General features: G+C 35.1%; 1 protein-coding gene across 1 annotated transcript; it reads left to right on the top strand.

Annotated features, from left to right (window-relative positions):
• The first annotated feature begins 19 nt into the window (after nt 1–19).
• On the top strand, nt 20–19,768 carry LOC123527387 (DNA fragmentation factor subunit alpha-like). Its single transcript, XM_045306794.2, has 5 exons — nt 20–151; nt 10,529–10,675; nt 12,378–12,536; nt 12,717–12,847; nt 15,056–19,768. The coding sequence occupies exons 2-5, from the start codon at nt 10,579–10,581 to the stop codon at nt 15,272–15,274; spliced, it is 606 nt and encodes a 201-aa protein (XP_045162729.1). The 5' UTR covers nt 20–151; nt 10,529–10,578; the 3' UTR covers nt 15,275–19,768.
• Nucleotides 19,769–26,224: the final 6,456 nt, after the last annotated feature.

Genomic DNA, 26,224 nt, shown 5'->3' with positions numbered 1-26,224 from the left:
ACATATTTCATTGGTTGAAATCTTACGCAGTAGACCAATCAAGGTTAATATGACAAATAATAATACAACCTGCGATTGTTTACAGTGTGTTGCATTTTGAATTTCTGATTTATCACAATTTTAAAAGCAAAAAGGACGTACTTTTCCCCAGGTAGCAGTTGTTTTAAAAATATCTTCTTTAAAAGCATTGCCTTGAAATTTTATGCACTTAAGTTCGGTGAAAAAAATGATCTTTTATTAGTTTTCGCGATTAGACTTGGAGCAACATTATGTGCTTGACTGTCGATTTAAAGATTTTCTGACAATCACACTGTGACAGTTTATGAAACTAAGGCCACCACATTTAACATTCCTACAAGGCTTTATTTAAGATTGTCTTGAAGCTCCATTACAGCTTTGAAACTCCTTTCCTGGTTTTCCAATCATTCATAACTTATCAGGTCCCAGAAAAGTCAAAAATTAGCTATATAGCTGAATCTAGCTATATATAGCTTGAAATAGCTATAAAACCAATAACAACTGTTCAAAATATGTGAATATTAAATATAAAATAATTATTACCTCATTCAGGGCCCACACTGGGCTGAAAAAAGTTGGAGCCACCTTTTTTTCGGAAACGAAGGGGAGGGTGCTGGAGAGGTTTCCCTTCCCACGGCGCGTTTAAATTTTTTTCACTTCCCATAAGCAAATGATAATATTCTAGCTATATAGGGGGACTTTTGAATGAAAGTGGGTATACCTCTAAAGCAAGTTTTGTATTTTAAAATGTTGTTGGATGTTTGAATCAACCCGTCTAAAATATTTTTCTATTGGCAGTGGCTACGATTACGGTACCGTAATCCTAGCCTCCGGTTCTAGGATTACGGAAGTTCCGTATTCCTAGACAACCCTATGAGGATAGGCTAGGATTACGGAAGTATTTTAAGAGGCATAAAGTGTATGTTAGAACACGCATAAATGATGTTGTAAACTTACTTATTATGCCCCCCTTTGAAAAAGGAGGGGTATATTGTTTTGCAGATGTCGGTCGGTCGGTCTGTCTGTCGGTCGGTCGGTCGGAATGTAGACCAATCCGTTTCCGGATGATAACTCAAGAACGCTTGGGCCTAGGATCATGAAAGTTGATAGGGAGGTTGGTCATCACCAGCAGATGACCCCTATTGATTTTGAGGTCTGTATGTCAAAGGTCAAGGTCACAGTGACCCTGAATAGTAAAGCGGTTTCCGGATGATAACTCAAGAACACTTGGGCCTAGGATCATGAAAGTTGATAGGGAGGTTGGTAATGACCAGCAGATGACCCCTATTGATTTTGAGGTCAGTATGTTAAAGGTCAAGGTCACAGTGACCCTGAACAGTAAAACGGTTTCCGGATGATAACTCAAGAACACTTGGGCCTAGGATCATGAAAGTTGATAGGGAGGTTGGTAATGACCAGCAGATGACCCCTATTGATTTTAAGGTCAGTATGTTAAAGGTCAAGGTCACAGTGACCCTGAACAGTAAAACGGTTTCCGGATGATAACTCAAGAATGCTTAGGCCTAGGGTCACGAAAGTTGATAGGGAGGTTTGTAATGACCAGCAGATGACCCCTATTGATTTTGAGGTCAGTATGTCAAAGGTCAAGGTCACAGTGACCAGGAACAGAAAAATGGTTTCCAGGCAATAACTCAAGAACGCTTTGGCCTAGTGTCAGGAAAATTGATAGTTAGGTTGGACATGACCAGCAGATGACCCCTATTGATTTTGAGGTCATTAGGTCAAAGGTCAAGGTTACATTGGCCGGGAACAGTTAAATGGTTTCAGATCTTCTTGTCCAAAACCATAGGGCCTAGGGCTTTGATATTTGGTATGTAGCAAAATCTAGTGGTCCTCTACCAAGATTGTTCAGATTATTTCCCTGGGGTCAAATATGGCCCCACCCCTAGGGTCACATGGTTTATATAAACTTATATAGGAAAAAACTTTGAAAAACCTCTTGTCCAAAACCACAGGGCCTAGGGCTTTGATATTTTGTATATGATATCATCTAGTGGTCCTCTACTAAGATTATTCAAATTATTCCCCTAGGATCAAATATGGCTCCGCCGTGGGGGTCACATGGTTTACATATACTTATATAGGGAAAAACTTGGAAAATCTTCTTGTCCAAACCACAAAGACTATGGCTTTGGTAATTTGTAATGTAGCATCATTTAGTGGTTCTCTACCAAGTTTGTTCAAGTTATCCCTCTCGGTCAAATACGGCCCCGCCCCAGAGGTCATATGGATCATATAGACTTATACAGGGAAAAACTTAGAATCTTCATGTCCATAACATACATCATTCAAATTTGGACCACATGTATTGTTTTGAGTGGCAAGATGAACCTTGACATGAGTTGACCTTGATCTTGACCTAGTGACCTACTTTCACATTTCTGTACCTACAGCCTTCAAATTTGGATCACATGCATAGGTTTGTGTACTGAAAAAAACTTTGACCTTGTTATTGACCTAGTGACCTACTTTCATATTTTTGAAGGTACAGGCTTCAAATTTGGACCACATGCATAGTTTTTTGTTCCAAAATAAAATTTGACCTTGATTTTGACCTAGTGACCTACTTTCACATTTCTCAAGCTACAGCCTTCAAATTTGAACCACACGCATAGTTTTGTGTACTGAAATGAACTTTCATCTTCAGATTGACCTAGTGACCTACTTTCACATTTCTGAAGGTACAGGCTTCAAATTTGGACCACTTGCATAGTTTTGTGTTCCGAAATGGAATTTGTGTTTACAGTGAGCATATAATTTCTGTTCCTTGTGCAATTACTGAATGCATCAAGGGGGGCATTTCGTGTTCGACGAGCTCTTGTTTCACTTAATTTTTCATTCCTGCCTTATTATTTCGTGTTATCTATCTGCCGTTTTGGGTTAGTATAATCTTAATGGCAGCGCGCGGAAATATATTAGAAATATGAGTGTCAAAGTTAGATTTAAAAAAAATTCTATACTTTGAATTTTATGATTTATAACCATATTGTATGTTATTAAAGACCATTTGTGTTGACTTGATGAAAAAAAAATGCAGGTGTATACGAAACATAGGTAATTCTATAATAATTCCACGCACCGCCATGAAGGTTATACTAACCCAAAACGGCCGATCAATAGCACGAAATATTAGTGAAATTAAGTGAAATGAGTAAGTTTACAATGTCATTTATGCATGTCCTAACATAAATTTGATGCGTCTTAAATACTTCCGTAATCCTAGCCTATTCTCATAGTGTTGTCTAGGAATACAGAACTTCCGTAATCCTAGAACCGGAGGCTAGGATTACGGTACCGTAATCGTAGCCACTGCCTTTTCTATTACAACTTCTTTTTGTTGTGGGCCTACTATGTAAATGCATGGCTCTGGGGTTGTGTTTTTGTGTTCTGTGCATCCGAGAAATCTACCCTTACAGTATTATCTTCTGTGTTGGTAACTTTGGTAAAACCAATACAGGATTACATTTCAAATCCATTCCTAACTTTTAAAGACATTAAAAAAACATGGCAAACACCTTTACTAATTACTTACTAAGATCTGACGGTGGCGACAACGTTAAAAAACACATCAAACCGTTCATTATTTTGCTGATTTCTTTATTAGAATAATTGATCCACGGAAATTAAAGGCATCAAACATTTAATCTGCCGTAATGACAACAAAACAAAACGATTATTCTTACCCGATAATTGGTTGCTAACTGATTGCAAATTGCATCTTCTCGCGTGTCAAGATGTTTATTACACATTACACATTTGTAAAGTGAATGCAGACTGGGTAGTACTATCTCAAAATAAGTTAATTTTATAAGGTAAAATTATCGGAACCAATCAACTGTTTTTTAACATAATTTCTCGGAGGTTACGATTTAGAACGTCTGAAACAAAATGGCGGTCCAAATTACGATGATTTTTTTCATTTTCGCCACTCTCGATTTTTCTTCGCCACTTTCATCGCAAATTCACCAAATGGCTCGAATGGCGAACGGCAGCGTGGGCCCTGCCATTCAAATGGTTTATTCTCGATATCGGCATTATAGGATAAATCCCGTTTTCTGGTATTATAGCCAACAATAAACACCTGTTCCCGGTTTTACTGTGAGGGGGGTATCGGCCATTACGCTATAATAGCGGTAGTGTTTAAGTTTATCCTTTTTTCAAGGTTTTAACAAAGAAAATGAATAAAAAAAAATTGCAGATTATCATAAAATATTGTAATTAAAATGTAGCAAAAAATATCCTCAAAGTTTACTTCTTTTTTGAAATTTTATCTTTTATTCTACACTGCCGCTTCCGTGGCTTGATACCGATGGTGTGAAATTCGCATTTTTCGGGATTAACAATTTATTTCTGCAAAGATTTTGTTGCCGAGGTCGTAAAATAGTATTTTCATTGTGAGAAAATAAGAACTTTCCTAAATCCTTATCTTCTGGCAAAAATAAATGCTAATATTGTACACTGTCTTTATATCGGTTAATCTCGCCAGCCCCCCTGACCCTGTTTACGGAAATGCTGCAAGAAGGGATTTAACCTATAATGTCAATGTGGTCAATAAAACAAAAGACAATAAAAAAGAATGGAGGTCTATGCAGTTTCAATTTCAATACATGTTGTGAATTTCTGCGATTAGTCATTTATAAATTTGTCTTATACTACCATAATTATCACAAGTGAAAAATTCAGTGATGATTTATCGCAAAATGTGGCAGTTATTGAAAATGTGACTACAAAGATCTTGGTTTTGTGTTATTGTCTTCCATCTTATAAACCTTTTGGACGTAATTATGACCGTTTTGCATCTTGTTTTGACATATTTTGCATTATTGGTATTGGTTTTATAGCTACTTCTAGCTATATATAGCTAGATTTAGCTATATAGCTAATTTGTGACTTTTCTGGGACATGTTTATCATGACATCATCGTACATTAGGGGGTTCTAACTGACCAATCAGAGAGCTGCATTTCTGAGTACCTGCCAGTTTCCACTTGGGTATAACGAAGTATATTTACAATGAACATATAGTGACTTAATAAATAAATATCACATTATTTTAGAAATCAAATTAAGATTTTTCACTGCACATGCCCCAGATGATGCTACAAACTACAAAACTTTGAAGTTTCATTGAAATATTATATGGATTTAATACCTTTATTTTAGTTTAAAGTTTGAGATTTTACACAGGGAGTCTATGATAAAGTCCGGGTAAAATGTAATCATTACCCAAGTGAAATTAGTATTATTCCGCAATGTTTTGGACATGCGGTGCTATGCACAGATCAAGGCAATCGCACCTTTGCGATCAATTTGTTTTTGTAAGGAAAATTTCTGTATCCAGGCCTGCAGAGTTTCTTTTCATTTCATGTCTTTTCAGTTGTCTTTACAGCAACTGACACATTAAGACCATGTTGTGTCATGCTCAGCCTTAACCCTATATACGCACAATAACAAAAAAGTGACATAATAGCATAATAGCAAACTTGGAATTTTCTTTCAAAATTTATTTAGTTTGGTAGAGTATAATGGTACACTTATACTTCCTTGCTATTGAGCTGGCTTTTAAAGCAACATCCCATGGTTGTGTCTGTCTTAAGTGTGAGAGGTCCCATGTTCGATTTCAGTTTGTTACATTTGGCACTCAATGTAAATAACTCACGAGTAGACAGTCTCCTGGAAATCGAGGACAAATTCTAAAATGGCAGGGGTGTATATAGTATGGTAGAGTATAAGGGTGCACTTGTACTTCCTTGCTAATGAGCTAGCTTATATGGACATGTTAGAGTGTCCGCCTTAGGTATAAGAGGCCCCAATTTCGACTCAAAGTCAAAGCTCAGTTGGCAAGGTGTTGCTCTATTCAGATCTGGTGGGGTTGTTACTAGGGGTGTCGCGATAAACCAGTATATTGCAATATGCTGCCAGAACTGTATTGCACCGCGTTTTTAGCTCACCTGTCACATAGTGACAGGGTGAGCTTTTGTGATTGCCCTTCGTCCGTCGTCCGTCCACAATTTCTTGTCTGCACGATAGTGGTTTCATTTATGATTGTATTTTAACCAAACTTGCACACAACTTGTATCACCATAAGATCTTGGTTCCTTTCTTGAACTGGCCAGATCCCATTATGGGTTCCAGAGTTATGGCCCCTGAAAGGGCCAAAATTAGCTATTTTGACCTTGTCTGCACAATAGCAGCTTTATTTATGATTTGATTTTTACCAAACTTGCACACAACTTGTATCACCATAAGATCTTGGTTCTTTTCTTGAAGGCTGAACACCACTAAATCCAGCTGTTCTTTATTTCATATAAAATTCCCTCACTTCATAACGGTTTTTCGACATTTTCTAGCATATCAGATTTTCAGAGACTTATATTCCCATAAAGAACTAGATCGCTACTTTAGAAAAACAAAAAGAAAATGGGGTGTTAACTTTTATATAAGAAAACTACAGTTCGTTAAATACAACCCGCTGAATTTACTACTTTTCGCTTCTTTCAATTTCTCTTTTCGTGACATTAAATTCTTACGCCGCCATTTTTATCTAGCATGCAATAGGAACATGCTGATTTCAAAAGAATGCAAAGTGATACATACTGAAACGCGGTAGGGTAAAAGTAAGCACGTTGCTGCCGAGAAAATGCACTAGGAAAGGAAAAAAGATTACTACTATTTATATTTGGACTACTTGTGACTAGACCTGCGGAGGCTTACATTCTATTTGGTAGTGATCAGCCTATAAGAGAAAATTTTTGTTTGATTTTTCCATGAATTCGCATTCATTTTCAAGGTACACCTATTTTACAATGATTCTGCTTAGTTTTGGTGCAAAATATTGAGAAAATGTAGAGAAATGACAATTCATTACAGGTCACCCCCATCCCTAAAAATATGCAAAATTTAGGCCTGTGCAGGCAATATTTCAATTTATTTCAACTTATTCGTGGAATTTACATTTAACATCCATTTAATCGTTACGATGTTTGTCATTTTCATTCAGAAACATGCTAATTTCAATATTATTTAGGCAACTGAAGTGCTAAAATCGAGAATAGACATTTACTAGGTCTTTAAAACGAACCAAAATAGTGCCACCTGGTCGAAAATTTGATCTTAATTCCAAAAACACAAGAAATTTAAGCGTTTTTAGCCATTTGTTACCGTTTTACATCATATAGAATAGATTAATGGCATTTCCATTCATTTTCGAGGGGTTTCAGAAAATACCATGTATTGCCCCTTATAGGCTGAACACCACTAAATCCAGCTGTTCTTTATTTCATTATAAAATTCCCTCACTTCATAACGGTTTTTTCGACATTTTCTAGCATATCAGATTTTCAGAGACTTATATTCCCATAAAGAACTAGATCGCTACTTTAGAAAAACAAAAAGAAAATGGGGTGTTAACTTTTATATAAGAAAACTACAGTTCGTTAAATACAACCCGCTGAATTTACTACTTTTCGCTTCTTTCAATTTCTCTTTTCGTGACATTAAATTCTTACGCCGCCATTTTTATCTAGCATGCAATAGGAACATGCTGATTTCAAAAGAATGCAAAGTGATACATACTGAAACGCGGTAGGGTAAAAGTAAGCACGTTGCTGCCGAGAAAATGCACTAGGAAAGGAAAAAAGATTAGTACTATTTATATTTGGACTACTTGTGACTAGACCTGCGGAGGCTTACATTCTATTTGGTAGTGATCAGCCTATAACTGGCCAGATCCCATTATGGGTTCCAGAGTTATGGCCCCTGAAAGGGCCAGTATTAGCTTTTTTGACCTTGTCTGCACAATAGCAGCTTCATTTATGATTTGAATTTAATTAAACTTGCACAAAACTTGTGTCACTATAAGATCTCGGTTCCTTTCTTGAACCGGCCATATCCCATAATGGGTTTCAGAGTTATGGCCCCTGAAAGGGCCAAAATTAGCTATTTTGACCTTGTCTGCACAATAGCAGCTTCATTTATGATTTGAATTTAACCAAACTTGCACACAACTTGTATCACAACAAAATCTTGGTTCCTTTCTTGAACTGGCCAGACCCCGTAATGGGTTCCAGAGTTATGGCCCCTAAAAGGGCCATAATTAGCTATTTTGACCTTGTCTGCACAATAGCAGCTTCATTTATGATTTGATTTTAACCAAACTTGCACACAACTTTTATTACCATAAGATCTCGATTCCTTTTTATACGCCCTAAGGGACGTATTATGTTATTGCCTCGGTGTCTGTCTGTCTGTTGGTTAGCAATTTCCCTTCCGCTCTGTAACTCTTGAACCACTTGAAGGATTTCAAAGAAACCTTACACAATTGTTCACCTCATCAAAACAATGTGCAGAGTGCATGTTTTGGATGGCTCACTTCAAGGTCAAGGTCACGCTTAGGGGTCAAAGGTCATATGACTTTGTTTTGTGTGTATATTGCTCTCCATATGCGTTGCATTGCAGTGCTCGTGTTTTTATTTGACAGATCCTTCTTTTGTTCACTTACAATAAATTTTTTAATTACTTCCCTTTTATGTTACTATAAATAGCTTATTTAGTAACTTTTTTATTATTGGCCGTAGGGAAAAACCGAGAATACTTTTCTGTGGTGCAACATGGATGGTACCTCCAATTTTTAGGTGTATTTTGACATATCTGTACCTTTAAGAAAATTTCAACTATATTTTCTCATGATTCTTTCGATTGATCTTGATTATGATTTTTTGACCTTCTTGTCTGTAAGTGCAGTGATAACAGGTGAGCGATATAGGGCCATTATGGCCCTCTTGTTTACAGTATTTCCTTGCATTTTTTCTTTGTCAAATGCATTTTGCTAACTGCCGTTTTCTTCATGGTTCATTCAGTTAAATAATAGTTCCAAAAATTTAATCGAATAGATAAGCGTTCCGGGTCATGCAGGTGCTTACAGCAGTTAATTACCGCATGAATCTAATCTTTCTATGACAAGGACTAAATGTAAACAAAATGGCAGACAAAAGTGCCGGCTTTGAAATTATCACGAACAAAAATGGGAAGAGTGAAATCTGGTCTCATTTTGGATTGAAATTCGTCCTGCAGACAAAGAAAATTGTTGATGGTATTGCAATCTGTCTGTTGTTTAGTGGTACCATTAAATACAGAGGCGGAACAACTAACTTGAAAAGGCATATCGACTAGTATCATCTAAGACTGAAACCAAAAGTAGGACCAGTGTTCAATCCGAACCTGTTTGGTCAGAGCCAGAGTTTAAAAAGAAAAAAAAAAACATGGTATGCTTGGAGCATTGCTGCAAAATATGCATTAAAGTCAGACTGTGCACACATATTCATTCCTTATAAGCTCGACTTTTCAAAGAAAAAGTAGAGCTATTGTACTCACCCCAGCGTTGGCGTCCGCGTCCGCGTCACCATTGGTTAAAGTTTTTGATAAAGTCAGATATCTCTGTTACTGTCAAAGCTATTGACTTGAAACTTAACATAGATATTCACTATCAAAGTCTACACCAGGAGAAATAATCCCCATAACTCTGATTTGAATTTTGACAGAGTTATGCCCCTTTTTAACTTAGAATTTTTGGTTAAAGTTTTTGATTAAATCAAATATCTCTATTACTATCAAAGCTATTGACTTGAAACTTAAAATAATTGTTTACTATTAAAGTCTACACCAGGAGAAACAATCCCAGTAACTCTGATTTGAATTTTGACAGAGTTATGCCCCTTTTTGACTTAGAATTTTAGGTTAAAGTTTTTGATAAAGTCAAATATCCCCGTTTCTATCAAAGCTTTTGACTTGAAACTTAAAATAGTTATTTACTATCAAAGTCTACACAAGGGGAAACATTCCACATAACTCTGATTTGAATTTTGACAGAGTTATGCTCCTTTTTAACTTAGAAGTTTTTTTTTTTACAGTTTTTGATTAAGTCAGATATCTCTGCTACTATCAAAGCTATTGACTTGAAACTTAAAATATTTATTTACTATCAAAGTCTACACCAGGAGAAACAATCCCCATAACTCTGTTTGAATTTTGACAGAGTTATGCTCCGTTTTAACTCAGAATTGTTTTTAAAAATTTTATAAAGTTTTTACTGGCAAAGATCTAATTCAGAGTCAAGCACTGAGAAAAGTTGAGCGCGCTGTCTTACGAACAACTCTTGTGTTAATTACTTTCTAGTTTCTGTTTCTAGTCATGAAATCCTCATATTTCTAGTTAAAACATGAGAGTGATATTTGTTTTAGCTTATGTTTATTTTCTACAACTTATTTGAAGAGTATTGAGGTGTATAAAGGTTTTGCAGTAACAAAAGAATCTCCAGTCATATCTCTGGTACATGAAGCAATATATTGTGGTGCATATTGCAATACAGTGATTATGTATTGCAATATATCATGGTATGCTTCAGGCATATCATGACACCCCTAGTTGTTACGTGACTTGGGCTTTCCTGGCTATTAACTTACAACTATGAAAATTATGTTAATATTTTGCAGGTTTTGGCCAGAAGTACTGGAGTAGTTAAGTTTATGTACAGCAGATAGCCATGGCAGCTACATCAAGACCATATAAAGTATGGAGTGCAGATAGAAAAACAAAGAAATCATTCTCAGCTTCTTCATTGGAAGAACTGATAAAGAAAGGTAATTGATATATGCCTGTTTCTCGTCGATTCGAGCTTTCTCATCGATTGGAGCCCTTGTGTTTTAGTAAAATTCATGCTCATGTAGCATGTTCTTCCATCAGAAACTTGTGTCATTAACATTTTAAAATGCCTTGGAAAATATTAGTCATGAAACCACTGAAAAATTGATTAAATACCTATTTTAAATTTTTGCATCAAAAATTACTTATTTCGAAAGGAAATTACGTAATGGGTAATATTGTGAGCCCAAATTTCAAATTAAAAGCACCCTGAGCATGTTTCGACTGTTGTAACGAGTGAACAAGAAGTCAATCTTGATAGAAATTTGCTTTATGGAAATAGAATATGCAAACATAAACATTTAATGACCTTCCAAACAGAGGGCTCGAATCGATGAGAAAGTTTTAAAATGATGTGGAGTTTCACCTCCTTCAGTCTTGTGCAAAAAAGTACATATAAAAGATGATAAAATTGTAATTCTTATTGCCCATTGTTAAATGCAAATATTTTTGTAACAAAAAACAAAAATTATTTAATTGAACAGGTTTACAAAATTGAAAAATTTGCACACCTCAAAAGATTTAAGAGGCTCGAATCAAGGAGAAAGCAGCATATATACCTGAATGAACACATGCTGAAGGAAGATTGTTATAAGTTGATATAACAAAGAAATAAGTGCTGATTTAACAAGGAACAATAAGTGGTTTACATGTACATAAATGAATTAAGAAAGGAAGGTATTTAAAATGTTCAGTATGTCTTAATTAACAAAGAAAGGCATGTGATAAATATGTCTGAATTAACAAAGTAAATTAAAAAAAGGAACAATATGTGATATATATGAATGAATTATGTCTCCCCCATAGGAAACATATTGTTTTTGCCTTTGCCGTTTGTCCAAGAGGTCAAACTGCTGGGCGGATTTCAACGAAACTTCACAGGAGTGATCAGTACCAAGCCTAGTTGTGCATGTCACCGGCACGTTCCACTTCGCTGCACAAAATGGCCGCAAGAGCTAAAAATAGAAAAATCTTGTCCTCCGCCTTTCACAGGTCAAACTGCTGGCCGAATTTCGACAAAACTTCACAGGAGTGATCAGTACCAACTCCAGTTGTGCATATCGCGCGTTCTGCTTCACTGCACAAAATGGCAGCCAGAGCTAAAAATAGGAGTACATAGGGCGGAGATATATGTTTTTGTGACAAAAACACCTTCTAGTAAGCAAATAAAGGTATGTGCTGAGTATGCATGAATTAACAAAGAATGGTAAGTAATAAGTTTGTCTGAATTAACAAATAAATTGGCAAAGAACAGTAAGTTATGTATATGAATGATATCAAGAAATTAAAGGTATTTGCTGAGTTTGACTGAATTAACAAAGAAAGATAAGTGATAAGTATATCTAAATATTAACTAGGAAATTAAGTGAATTCAGTTTATAGAGGCTCACAGGGACAACTGGACCTGTCCAACTGTTGTGTCTCTTGAAATAAAGTAATTATTATTATGTATGAATTAATATACAACCCTACTCAATAAACTACTATTTTGGCAGCAGATTTCTATTAAATTTGAACAGGATTATACATGTATTTATGTTAGTGATATATAATATCACAAAACCTAGAATTATGTCTTAGATATGAATATTCAGAAGGAGCATTTCATTTTATTCAGAGCATCTTCATCTTTGTTTTTAGCCAAGGAGAAGCTTGAGGTTGGGCCCTCGGAGAAAGTTAGGATTGTGTTTGAAGGTGATGGTACTGAAGTTGATGAGGAAGATTATTTCCAGTTCCTGCCATTTAACACAACATTTATGCTCCTGAGACAGGGAGAGAATTGGAAGGATCAGTGTGAAGGTAGATCATGTTATCAGGAAAATTTAATTGACTGAAGTGTAGCCTGAATATCAATATAAAAATGTTTTCACGAAAATGAAGCGTGAAAAAATTCAGTAATGAGGTTGTACTGTAAAAAAATTTATGAAAGATGTCAGAAAATTAGTATTAAATTGCATATCAGTATCTGTAAATTTACAGCTGAAGGTCGCGATGAACCAGATTATATGATGCCGGACGGGAAAGAGGTTAGTGACAGAGTTCGACAATTGGCATCTGGACTGAAGAGGGAGATAACACGGCTGATCACATTCTCTAATGAAGACTTACAGGTAATCATTTAACTATGTACTATGAACTTGTCACAGTCTCCTTGGAAATGGGTTACTTACAGGTAGTCATTTTTAGCTCGACTATTCAAAGAATAGTCTAGCTATTCTACTCACCCTGGCGTCGGCGTCGGCGTCACACCTTGGTTAAGTTTTTGCATGCAAGTACACACAGCCATCAATTAAAGGCATATAGCTTTGAAACTTATTTTTTCTTTTTCTAGGTCAATTACCAACCTCTCTGGGTCAAGTCCCATAACTCTGACATGTATTTTGAGCAAATTATGCCCCCTTTTTGACTTAGAAAATTTTGGTTAAAGTTTTACATGCAAGTTACTATCTCCAAAACTAATGCAGATATTGATTTGAAACTTCACATGTGTCTTCGGGGTTATAAAACTAGTTGATAGCAGCAAGTCCCATAACTCTGACTTTCATTTTGACCAAATTATGCCCCCTTTTGGACTTAGAAAATTCTGGTTAAAGTTTTGCGTGCAAGTACATACAGCTATTTCTAAAAGGCATATAGATTTGAAACTTATTTTTTCTTTTTCTAGATCAATTACCAACCTGACTGGGTCAAGTCCCATAACTCTGACATGTTTTTTGAGCAAATTATGCCCCTTTTTAGACTTAGAAAATTTTGGTTAAAGTTTTACATGCAAGTTATTATCTCCAAAACTAATGCAGATATTGATTTGAAACTTCACATGTGTCTCCGGGGTTATAAAACTAGTTGATAGCAGTAAGTCCCATAACTCTGACTTTCATTTTGGCCAAATTATGTCCCCTTTTGGACTTAGCAAATTCTGGTTAAAGTTTTGCGTGCAAGTACATACAGCTATTACTAAAAGGCATATAGATTTGAAACTTATTTTGTTTCTTTTTCTAGATCAATTACCAACCTGACTGGGTCAAGTCCCATAACTCTGGCATGTATTTTGGGCAAATTATGCCCCCTTTTGGACTTTGAAAATTCTGGTTAAAGTTTTACATGCAAGTTTCTATCTCCAAAACTAATGCAGATATTGAATTGAAACTTCAAATGTGCCTTCGGGGTTATAAAACTAGTTGATAGCAGCAAGTCCCATAACTGTTATGCATTTTGGTCAAATTATTTCCCCTTTTGAACTTAAAACTCTTTGGATATTTAACCTTTTTGGGTAATATTTTCCTGCTTCTGGGCCAATATTTCGAATAGTCGAGCTTGGCTGTCTTACGGACAGCTCTTGTTTTATGTACTATGAACTTGACACAGTGTCCGTGGAATGGGTTACTTACAGGTTGTCATTTTATTATGTACTATGAACTTGACACAGTGTCCGTGGAATGGGTTACTTACAGGTAGTCATTTTATTATGTACTATGAACTTGTCACAGTCCCTTTGGAAATGGGGAACTTACAGGTAGTCATTTTATTATGTACTATGAACTTTACACAGTCTCCGTAGAATGGGTTACTTACATGTTGTCATTTTATTATGTACTATGAACTTGTCACAGTCTCAGTGGAATGGGTTACTTACAGGTAGTCATTTAATTACGTACTATAAACTTGTCACAGTCTCCGTGGAATGGGTTACTTACAGGTAGTCATTTAATTATGTACTATAAACTTGTCACAGTCTCCGTGGAATGGGTTACTTACAGGTAGTCATTTAATTATGTACTATGAACTTTACACAGTCTCCGTGGAATGGGTTACTTACAGGTAGTCATTCAGTTATGTACTATAAACTTTGCACAGTGTCAGTGGAAATGGGTTACTTACAGGTAGTCATTTAATCATGTACTATAAACTTGACATAGTCTCTGTGGAATGGGGTTTTTACCAGTAGTCATTTAATTATGTACTATGAACTTGGCACAGTCTCCGTGGAAATGGGTTACTTACAGGTAGTCATTGTTCCCGCCTTTTTCGAAGAAAAAAGGGGGACATAGAAATAGGCTGTGTCCGTAATTCTGTCCTTCCGTCTGTCACACTTCGTGTTCGATCCATAACTCTGCCATCCAAGAAGGTATTTTGAAATTACTTGGCATAAATGTTCCCAATAATGAGACGACATGTTATGCGCAAGATCCAGACCTCTAGCTCTAAGGTCAAGGTCTTACCTAGAGGTTAAAGGTTAACATGGTCTATTCCTTGTCCAGTCCAAACGATTTCAAGTGACAAATATAGTAGAATTATAATACATAATTTGTTTATTTCAGGAAATGGCAGAGATGAGTACATCAAACCTAGCACAGTTACTGGGAGAGACAGAAATATATGCAAAGTCAGTGCAGGAAGCCTGTCAGAGACACCTGGATGACCGACAGCAGACGTCTGAGGCCTTGGAATTGTTGAAACTATACCACAAGGCTAGAGAGCACAGTCCTTACGTAGAGGGGGAGGATACAAGTAAAAGACAGAAATTTGCTCATACCTGATACTGATTGTGATAAACTAAGTATAGTATCAGAGCATAATACGCAAAAATAGCTGGCACAATGTATACACTCATAAGCTTCACTTCTGAAACTATTTAAATCTGCACCGTGTCTTACTGTGCTACAGTGCTACAAGTGCATTATCCTTCACGAATATTGATTCCTCCTCCATTGTTATGTTCACTCATATACTCAGGTATTGGAACAATTTACTAAAAATTGTGGATTAGAATTCAAATTTGACAAATAATGCAAGATTTCTGATTTCAGAACCTTGTCTGACAGTTGTTTATTTAAGTTTATTTTAGTTGCAGGGCATACTTCTGAATAGTTAAGAAATATTATATAGCAGAACCATATAAAAACATGATAAAGAGGTCATATACTGTGAAATACAGTCAAACCTGTGTTAAGCAGCCAGCCAAGTGAGCAGCATAATCTGGCTGCTAAAGGCGGGTGGCTGCTTAAAGGGAATTCCTATAGTTTTTTATGCGCATCTTTCTGTGCAGCCGACACTTTCTATGGAAAACTGAACTGAAGTCAACATTTGTTGAAACATGTTACAGACAATCTTAAATATGAGGAATTTTGAATGAAATAACATTTTTGATAAGTTATATCAGTAATCAAATGTTGATACTGGTTTATGTTGTATTGACAAGTATTATGCCTGACTGGTATCTTGCTATTTTTGTGGTTGTGTTTTCACATCGCATTTTAGTACAAAGACAGTGTTGTTCGTATAATGTAAGATAATTGACTTAGTACTGATAATACAATATCACCTTTCAGATTATTTAGTATTCAATTATAGAAAGAAGTAAGAATTTTTAAAACTTTTTTTTAACTTTTAGCAGACATACATGTAATCAATTTGGCCAGGTTCGCGCCATTTCCGTCTGAACAGGTGTTGTATTCTAGCGGTCTTAATATAAAATTTAGCCTGGTGACCCATACATTTTTAGCCATTTTTATGCTCACAATACAATTATCTATACACAAGAAGAAAAAGAAAAAAATCTATGAAAGAGTTTTTTCAAAATTAAGAAAAAAAATTCTTCACTATGGGTATTTTTCATTGAAAAAAGTTCACAAAAGTAAATATGAAACAATATTTTTTTCCATTTGTACCCATTATTGTAAGGATAGAGTATTACAAATATTACTATGATATCAATAAGTATATAACAAAATCTGTAAAAAGAAAAAACCATATTGTGCTGCCTGGATGTATATTTTGGTTGGTATTTATAAAAAAGGCAGAAAATTATGAAAATGTTGAAAAATCGCTGGCAGTTTCAGAAACAGTGGGTGTGTTCAAAACAATTTTTCACAAAAAAAAGCCTGGTGACCTATCGTTTTTATTTGTTCATTGTTTTCAGCACAAATTTTCCTATCATATATGTGAATTTAAAAAAATTCTATAAAAGGAAAAAAACTATAGGAATTCTCTTTAAGAGAGGTTTAAATTACAAACAGTAGAAGTCAAATTGGGAAGTAAGCAGACTGGCTGCTTAAGGCAAGTGACTGCTAGATAGAGGTGACCACTCTGGCAGGTTCAACTGTAATTTCTCAAGAAATTAGATATCAAGTGAATTATTCTACCTAGCATATTTCAAAATGTTATAGTATTAAAAATGGTTTTGCTATATATTGATTACTCTATGTACCTGATAAATGATTCAGAATGAGTGAATTATTTGTTATAGTGTTAAGTTACAGTATATCATTTTGATTTGGAAATGTCTTTTCTATATATGGAACATCTGATACTCGTTACAAATTATGTGTCAGTGTGACATCAGTGTTGTCTTGCAGATTAAACAAGATTTTTCATACTAAGTACCTGTAATGCATGAATACTCCTAGTTTCCCCTGATAGAAAGAGGAACTCTTTTTAGCTCACCTGAGCCAAAGGCTCATGGTGAGCTTTTGTGACCGCTCAATGTCCGTCGTCAGTTGTGCATCCATCAACATTTTCTAAAAAAATCTTCTTGAAAACCACTGGGCAGAATTACACCAAACTTCACTGGAATGATCCTTAGGTGGTCCCCTTTTAAAATTGTTCAAAGAATTTAATTCCATATAGAATTCTGGTTGCCATGGCAACCGAAAGGAAAAACTTTAAAAGTCTTCACTTCACTGGAATGATCCTTAGGTGGTCCCCTTTCAAAATTGTTCAAAGAATTTAATTCCATGTAGAATTCTGGTTGCCATGGCAACCGAAAGGAAAAACTTTAAAAATCTTGTCCAAAACTGCAAGGCGTAGAGCCTTGATATTTAGCATGTGACATCATCTTATGGTCCTCTATCAAGATTGTTCAAATTTTGCCCCTAGGGTGAAAAGAGGCCCCACCCGGGGGGTCACAAGTTTTACATAGACTTATATAGTAAAAAACTTTAAAAATCTTCTTGTCTAAAACCACATGACCTAGGCCTTTGATATTTTGTATGTAGCATTGCCTTGTGGTCCTCTACCAAAATTTTTCAAATTATGCCCCTGGGGTGAAAATAGGCCCTTCCCCGGGGGGTCTCGTGTTTTACGTAGACTTATATAGGGAAAAAAAACTTTAAAAATCTTCTTGCTTGAAACTGCAAGGCCTACGCTTTTGATATTAAGTATGTTGCCTTTCCTAGTGTTTCTCTACCAGAATTGTTCAAATTATGTCCCTAGGGTGAAAAGAGGCCCTGCCTGGTGGGTAACAAGTTTTACATAGACTTATATAGAAAAAAATAAATCTTCTTGTCTGAAAGTTCAAGGCCTAGGCATTTGATATTTTGTGTGTTACATTGCTTGGTGGATCTCTAACAAGTTTTTTCAAATTATGCCCCTGGGGTGAAAAGAGGCCCCGCCCCAGGGGTCACTTGTTATGATCACGAGTTATATAATAAAAAATACTTCAAAAATTATCAGGTCATATTTCCTAGACTGTTTTAATTATAATTATCTGATGACCCAAGTGATTAGGGATCACTTGACTATGACCTTGACCTACTGACCTACTTTCTTGTTTTTTAAGATACAGCTTTGAAATTTGGATGACATGTACAGTTTTGCACACCAATCTTAAGTCTGTCTTTCAGTAACCATGAATGTGACCTACTGACCTACTTTCTAATATTTTAGCATCAGTTCGTCATTTGAAACATGTGGCTCATATTACTCAGGTGAGTGATTCAGGGTAATCATGACCCTTTTGTTTTCCTGATAATAGCACATTCCCGTATGTAAGGATCTGTGACGTCACCGATAAGGTCTGCTATCTAAAAATAGCACAAGACTCAATTTGCGGACAAACAACCAGTGCATTCATTGTACAATAGCATAAGTAATCCATAAATTTTGCCTTTATTTCTTTATTTTTGTTCAGGTTTCTAGCCTGCACATCGGAAACAAATGTTTTTTCTTCAGTTTTTATTTCACTAAACTAGAAACTCTTTATTTTATATACATGTTAGAAATAACATACCGCTTTTTCGTCAATTTATAACGAATGGATGATTTTATTATATTATTCTGTTCATTTTGTGACACATCCAGTTTTTTAAAACAGAATATTTAGAAAAAATAGAATAACTTGGAAAAATGTATTAATACCAAATAGAAAGCGTTATTTAAAACAAAAATGTATTCACAGATCCAAATTATTCTTCCTAGTTACCGTCATATATTAACAGTTTATTTTTGTAAAAAAAAAAAAAAAATCTTCCGTTTAAAGTGTTTATAAATATAATACATCTACCTGTGAATGTAAAAAGAAATCTTAAGATCGCATAATTTAAATTCATTGAAATTTCGAAATGTGATGAACAACATGTATATTTTAAAGTAAACTGTCATATACATTATTATTTTTGGCCACATATTCAGTTATTCGTTGAAACAATTAACACCTCTGTGGTATACATATGTTGTGTTTTATTACAAATGACCCCTTTGTGTGACATAATAAATTATAGATATTTGACTTTTGATAGTAATATTTAGATGTTATGTGATAATAAACATGTTCGAATTTAATGCAACACCATTATTTTCTTCCAAATCATATATGTATTTTTAATAAGGAAATGTTTGACGGGTCCACGCCGACCACAGCTGACATCTGGAATCATAATCAAGTTTGCGTCTTGTGTTGTATGAATCAGTTGTTTAAAGGGAAATACATGTAGTTATTGTAGTTATGATTTTAATTCTGCTGATACATTCTTTGAACGTCATGAACCAAATGATTTAGCATTAAAAGTTTCAACCACAAATGTTCTTCAGTACGTCGCATTGGAAAATATTGTAATTTGTTATTAAGACTGTAAGCCGTTCTTCTGATGCAAGATTTAAATAGTATAATATGGGGTAATGTGCATGCAACATGCTTTTAAATAGTGCTCTATATTTGCTTGGTAGGCCCGTTTTGAATCGTTTTGTTACAATAATATGTCTGTATATTTTGTATATTCCTTACATTCGCTCCAATATATTTCTTTAACTAGTTATTTATAGTTTCACCTCATTTATTCTGTTTACAGGTGCGACAATTTTATACAGGTGGCATGTTACTTTTTTTAATTCCCACGGATAGTTGATGATTCGTTATATATAGAAAACGCTCCCTTGTCCGCAATTTGCGCATTGCATTGTGGTATAACTGCTGTATGTTCTATTTATAGAATACGAGAGAGTGCTATTGTATATGTTAGGCAGAGTAGAAAATGTAAAGAAATTCCTGTCATAGATTTTTTTGTTAAGCTCCCTTGAGCAAGAAAAACTTATGGTGAGCTTTTAGGATGATTGTATGTCCATTCATCTGTCTGTAGCCTACAATTTCTTCTAATCACTAAGTCAGTTTCAGCTGAACATTACAGGAAAGTTCCTAGGATGGTCTGCATTTAAAAATCTCAGAAACCACACATGACCACCTGTAGCCTTTGCTTCTATTCTCCCAGTCTAAAATATAATATCTAAATGCCAGAGCAATGCCTCCTGGGGCATGCCCACATGGTAGACCCCAACGATGTCTTTGAGTCACAGACCTCTTTTTGAATCAGTCTCAATATTTAGTTGATCATTACTAACTGTATCGGGTAGCCACAGAAGACATGCACTGACGTCGTGAATGTTTTTATACTCTCTACCCACTCTTAACATTAACTGTAATCGTAATATCCTTTAATAACACTATCCTTGATTGTTATCATTACAATCTTCATCCTTATTATCCTACATTTTCCTGTACAACTTTGCTTTTTTATGTCTTCAACATTTTAAAAACCGACTCGATTCATACATTAAAATCAATTGAGACTAGCGGTACAAATAAAGACACTCGATGAAAACTTGCTTAAAGCTTTTTCAAATACATGTTGATATCAATATAAGAGATAACATAGTAATCAGTTTTATGATCCTGACTATCGTTTTTCTACTGTTAACAACTTAACACTTGAAGTAACTATACACTCTGTGAATTACACTAAATTCTCGATTTCATCAGTTAAAACCATATTCTCATGTTCGGTGTTCAGTCTAAGATAAGGATATACCGTTATGCTCTCAGTTAAGCAATACACATTTGTGACATATAAACTTGACAGACTGTTCAGACAATGCCATTCTGTCTGACTGATGATCTGCTGGTATGCACTGTACATGCAGCCAGGAATCGTATAACGTCACATGCTATCCACTGTTCAATATTGGGATCATTAGTTTGACATAATATACATAGGACAGCACAGAAAGACTGAGTGGCTGGAATTGATACAGTTGTTTCTCTTACTGTTTTCAGCTCACCTGAGCCAAAGGCTGAAGGTGAGCTTTAGTGACCACTTAATGTCTGTTGTGTACTATCAACAATTTCTTGTCTGCATGATAGTAGTTTCATTTACAATTTGATTTTAACCAACTTTGCACACAACTTGTATCACCATAAGATCTCGGTTCTTTTCTTGAACCAGCCATATCCCACCACGAGTTTGTGAGTTGCAGACCCTGAAAGGGCAAAAATAGGCTATTTTGGTTTTGTCTGCACGATAGTGGTTTCATTTATGATTGGATTTTATCCAACTCGCACACAACTTATATCACCATATGAAGTTCTCTTTCTTTTCTGGAACCAGCCATATTCCATTATGGTTTCTAGAGTTACGGCCCTGGAAGGGACCAGAAATTGGCTATTTTGGTCTTTTCTTCACTATACATGTAGCAGTTTCATTTATGATTGGATTTTAACCAAACTTGTACACAACTTGTATCACCATAAGATCTTTGTTCCTTTTTTGAACCAGCCATATTCCAGCATGGTGTGTTGAAGCTCCTTAAAGGGCAAAAATTGGCTGTTTTGTTCTTGTCTGCATGATAGTGGTTTCATTTTGCTTTAATTTTAACCAAACTTGCAAACAACTTGTATCACCATAAGATCTCGGTTCCTTTCTTTAACCAGCCGTATTTCACCATAGGTTTTAGAGTTACTGCCCCTGTGCGTCCACAAACTTTGTATGGAGCATTTCTTCTTCATGCTTGGAGGGATTTTGATGTAATTTGGCACAAATGTTCACCATCATGAGACTGTCTTGCGAAAGAACCAGGTCCATACATGTAAGTCTGAGGTCAAGGTCACACTTAGAGGTCAGATTAAAAAATGACTGTCCGGGGCATTTCTTCTTCATGCATGGAGGAATTTTGATGTAACTTGGCACAAAATTTAATGTTCACCACCATGAGACATGTCATGCGCAAGAACCAGGTTCCTAAGTCAAAGGTCAAGGTCACACTTGAAGGCCAAAGGTCAGATTTAGGACTTTGTCCGGAGCATTTCGTCACCTCAGTGCAAGAAGTGGATAACTGCATTGACTTAGAGAAGGACTTATTCACTTTTTGCGCTAAGGTGACGATTTCTTCTTCATGCAATGAGGGATTTTGATGTAGCTTGACACAAATGTTCACCATCACGAGATGGAGTGTCATGCCCAAGAACCAGGTCCCTTCTTCTAAGGTCAAGATCACACTTAGAGGTCAAAGGTCGAATTCAAGAATGACTTTATCTGGAGCATTTCTTCATCATGCATGGAGGGATTTTGATGTAACTTGGCACAAATGTTAACCATTGTGAGGCACCCTTGTTTTTTGAATTACTTCCCTTTGTTGTTACTTTAGCTGGCTTGTATTTTAAAATTACTGTCCGTAGGGAAAAAAACGAGACCAGTTTTCTGTGGTACAACATGCATGTTACATCCAGTTTAAGGTGTATTTTGACCTATCACTACATGGTAAGGAGTTTTGTGTGGACTTATATTATATAGATTTTTTAGGATTAACTTCCCTCTGTTGTTACTATAAATAACTTATATTTTTTCATAATTGGCCAAATGAATTCCATATGCAAATACAAGACTTTTGCGTATATTGTGCCAGATTTTAAAACGATTTCACACAAATGTTTCTTGGATATTTACTGGTGATTTAAGGGTTTCACTGTCTACCGTAATTGTTCAAATTGTTGCCCTAGGTTCAAATATGGCCATGCCCATGTATGTGACATACATATAATATATGCTTATATAAAAGAAACATTGAATGTCTTATTCTCTGAATCCACAATAGCTAGAGCCTTGATATTTATACAAACCAAACTCTGTTCTTGTACCATTATGTTATTCACACTTGAAACCTTTTACATAGGTGAGTTCTTTAGGGTCAGTGACCCGCTTGTTAAATTTCCTCTTTTTTTGGGTGTGTTTTGTTTCTTTTTTGATCTGATGCAGATATTTTACTTTTGCCTTACAAGGTCATCTGTATGTTCCCTGTTATATATAAATGTACTCTTAAACATTTATTCCATTCACTTTTTAGTGGTCCGTAACACTTTTTGGAAGTTGTGGAATTTCAGAATATTGTATACTTAGGGCCAATGCTGTCATTTACCATGTGAGCCAACTGACAAATTTTCTATCAAAGTGCAAATAAAATTCATGAGAGGTGAAAATGGAAAATTCTAAATATTTGATTGTTTTAAATTGTAGCCTCTTGTATTTTGCCTTCAATTTGGATGGTAAGAAAAATTTAAAAACCGAAGTATATGCATTGTGTGTTAAGTTATACACCTGGCAAATTAATGTCAAGAGGGCGAAAATTATTTTGTATGACATATAACTGCCTGCGTGTATAGTGTTTAAGCATAGGTTTGCTATAAATTATTTCAATTCTAATAAATTTATGTCTTTCATTGCAAAATTTAGATACAATATGATAGAACTGTTCATTGGGTCATGTATGGCGCCAAATGGTAGGTCGTCACACTCCTTTGTTTATACAAGCCAGGACCGGAAATGGTTTTATGTCTTGTGGAATAGTTCCATGTTAGTAGGGCGCAAATGATGATGAATTATTCTTCACATCTAATAATAAACTCTGTGTGTGTGTGAATTAATCAAGACAAGTGACATTTTGTTTTAAACATGTTTTTAAGTAATATATTTCATCAAATTTGAAAGCACTATTTCTCAGCATGTACATGGCACTAAATATCACATTGACATGTTGTTAGCATATGGTTGTGATGGTTGAAGCATTGTTAGTCATATTAGAATTTCTGATAATTTATATTTGATATGTCTGTCTGTAATAGGTAAAGATTATATTGCAGCTGCATGTAACTACACGTATCTTTTCCTCAATGCAACAAGCAGTTAACAACTTGGACTCAAACAAGCAGTTAACCATTTCTTGAGCTGAGATAATAATATGTGATTGCTACAAAATGTATACTTTCTTCTGCCATAATCTTTTGTTTTATATGTTTTGTAATGTTCAGAGTTGTAAACTCAATTTCTTTTTACATTCCACACAGAAATATGAAATTAGTCTATCAGACCCTTCTGGTTAAAAACCAGTTTCGAGGACTATAGGAATGCGTTTTTCCGTCAGTCAGTCTGTCCATCCATCATTCTGTTCATTCATCCGGAATTTCGTGTCAGGTCCATAACTCTCACATTCATCAAGGGATTCTAATATAACTTGGCACAAATATTGAAAATTCACTGTATCATGATACATTAGTCCGGTGGTATGCGAATCATATAAAAGGCCTGTTTCACAGTACAGAAATGATACAGTGAAAAGTAGAAACATTGAATGAAGACTTTCATAAAATCAGTGTTTAAGATAGTAACTAACAAATGTATCATGTACAACAGTCACTTTAAAGCAAATTTTCAAGTACCAAGAGTAGGAACATTGATTTTTTTTTTTCATTTTGTCACATGAATACTTCCTTATGGTACTGATCAATTTGTATTGCTATATGTACCGTATCGTTACATCTGTATCCTGATATGTATTGTACCATGAGACCTGCCTCGAAGATTTTTATATATATGTAAATTGTGTTGTTACATATTGTTTGTTTATAGTACAATATTGTTTATACATCATTGACAGGTATCAGTTCATTTACTGCAGTAGGGAAAATTAGTTGCCTTCCAGTAGGGGTCTTTGTATTGCATGGCAATGCTTCATTCACTTGTTTGTAGAATTTTGTATTTTTTTACCACTTCTTTTTCTAATAAATGAAGAAGACATACCAGTGTTTGCTTGTCAAATTGTCTGTTGAATATGTTTAAGCCAGCAATTAACATTGTAATTTTATTTTTAATTTAGTTCTGCACATTTGATAAACTGGAAGTGATGGCGTTTATGGTCATTTATCCGGATAATGTAGAATAAAGCCTGGATTCGGTGTACAGAAATAAAAATCGTTTTATGAATTAATGGCTATCAGTGAGTAAATTTATTACAGTGGCAACATTGCTATCTTTCTAAAGATAAAATGATATTAAAACATCTGACACATTACATAATTCAAAATAATGTCTTAAAACAATATCTTAATAAAAATAAGCACAAGGACCTATACATTTTATTTCACCATATAATAGGCCACGTGTTTATTTATAACTGTGAGAAGTTTTATTAAAAACTATATTGTAGAAAAATTTCTATTCACGAAAATGTTCTGAAACTTGTGATTTTCCCATCGACTCCCATTAGGAAAACTTGCGTGAGGTTCAAATTTTTCAAATCGGTCTAGCAAAAAGTCAAGCACACGATCTTATCTTTTTCATTTCCTTTATTAAATGACCTCAAAAATGGCAGAATTTATCAGTCATCCCATGAAGGCTCAAGAGTTCTGAAGAAATTGATTAGAAACCGTTTTCAACCTTGCGGTCACCAACCTTGACTGTTGAAATACTGACCCCAACAAGAGCTGTCCGTAAGACAGCAAATGCTCGACTATTTGAATTGTTGTCCGAGAAGCAGGAATATTACCCTTAATGTTAAGAGTATCCATAGCATTTCAATCCAGTATCTGCATTAGTTTTGGAGATAGTAAATTGCATGCAAAACTTCAACCAGAAGTTTTAAGTTCACAGTGGAAATAATTTGGCCAAAATGCATGTCAGAGTTATGGGACTTGATGCTATAACCTAGTTTTATAACCCTGAAGATACAGTAAAGTTTCGATTCAATATCTGCATTACTTTTGAAGATAATAACTTGCATGTAAAACTTTACCCAGGATTTTCCAAGTCCAAAAGGGGGCATAATTTGGCCAAAATACATGTCAGATTTATGGGACTTGACCCAATGAGGTTGGTAATAGACCTAAAAAAAAGAAACAATAAGTTTCAAAGCTATATGCCTTTAAATGATCGCTATATGTACTTGAATGCAAAACTTGAACAAGAATTTTCTAAGTCCAAAAGGGGGCATTATTTGGCCAAAATGCATGTTAGAGTTATGGCTCTTGATGCTATCACCTAGTTTTATGACCCTAAAGTCACATGAGAAATTTCAATTCAATATCTGCATTAGTTTTGGCCAAAATACATGTCAGAGTTATGGGACTTGATCTAGTGAGGTTGGTAATTGACCTAGAAAAAGAAAAAATAAGT

This window comes from Mercenaria mercenaria, chromosome 14 (assembly GCF_021730395.1).
Source record: "Mercenaria mercenaria strain notata chromosome 14, MADL_Memer_1, whole genome shotgun sequence".
In the NCBI taxonomy this organism is placed as follows: domain Eukaryota; kingdom Metazoa; phylum Mollusca; class Bivalvia; order Venerida; family Veneridae; genus Mercenaria; species Mercenaria mercenaria.
This window is presented reverse-complemented; position numbering and strand designations above follow the sequence as displayed.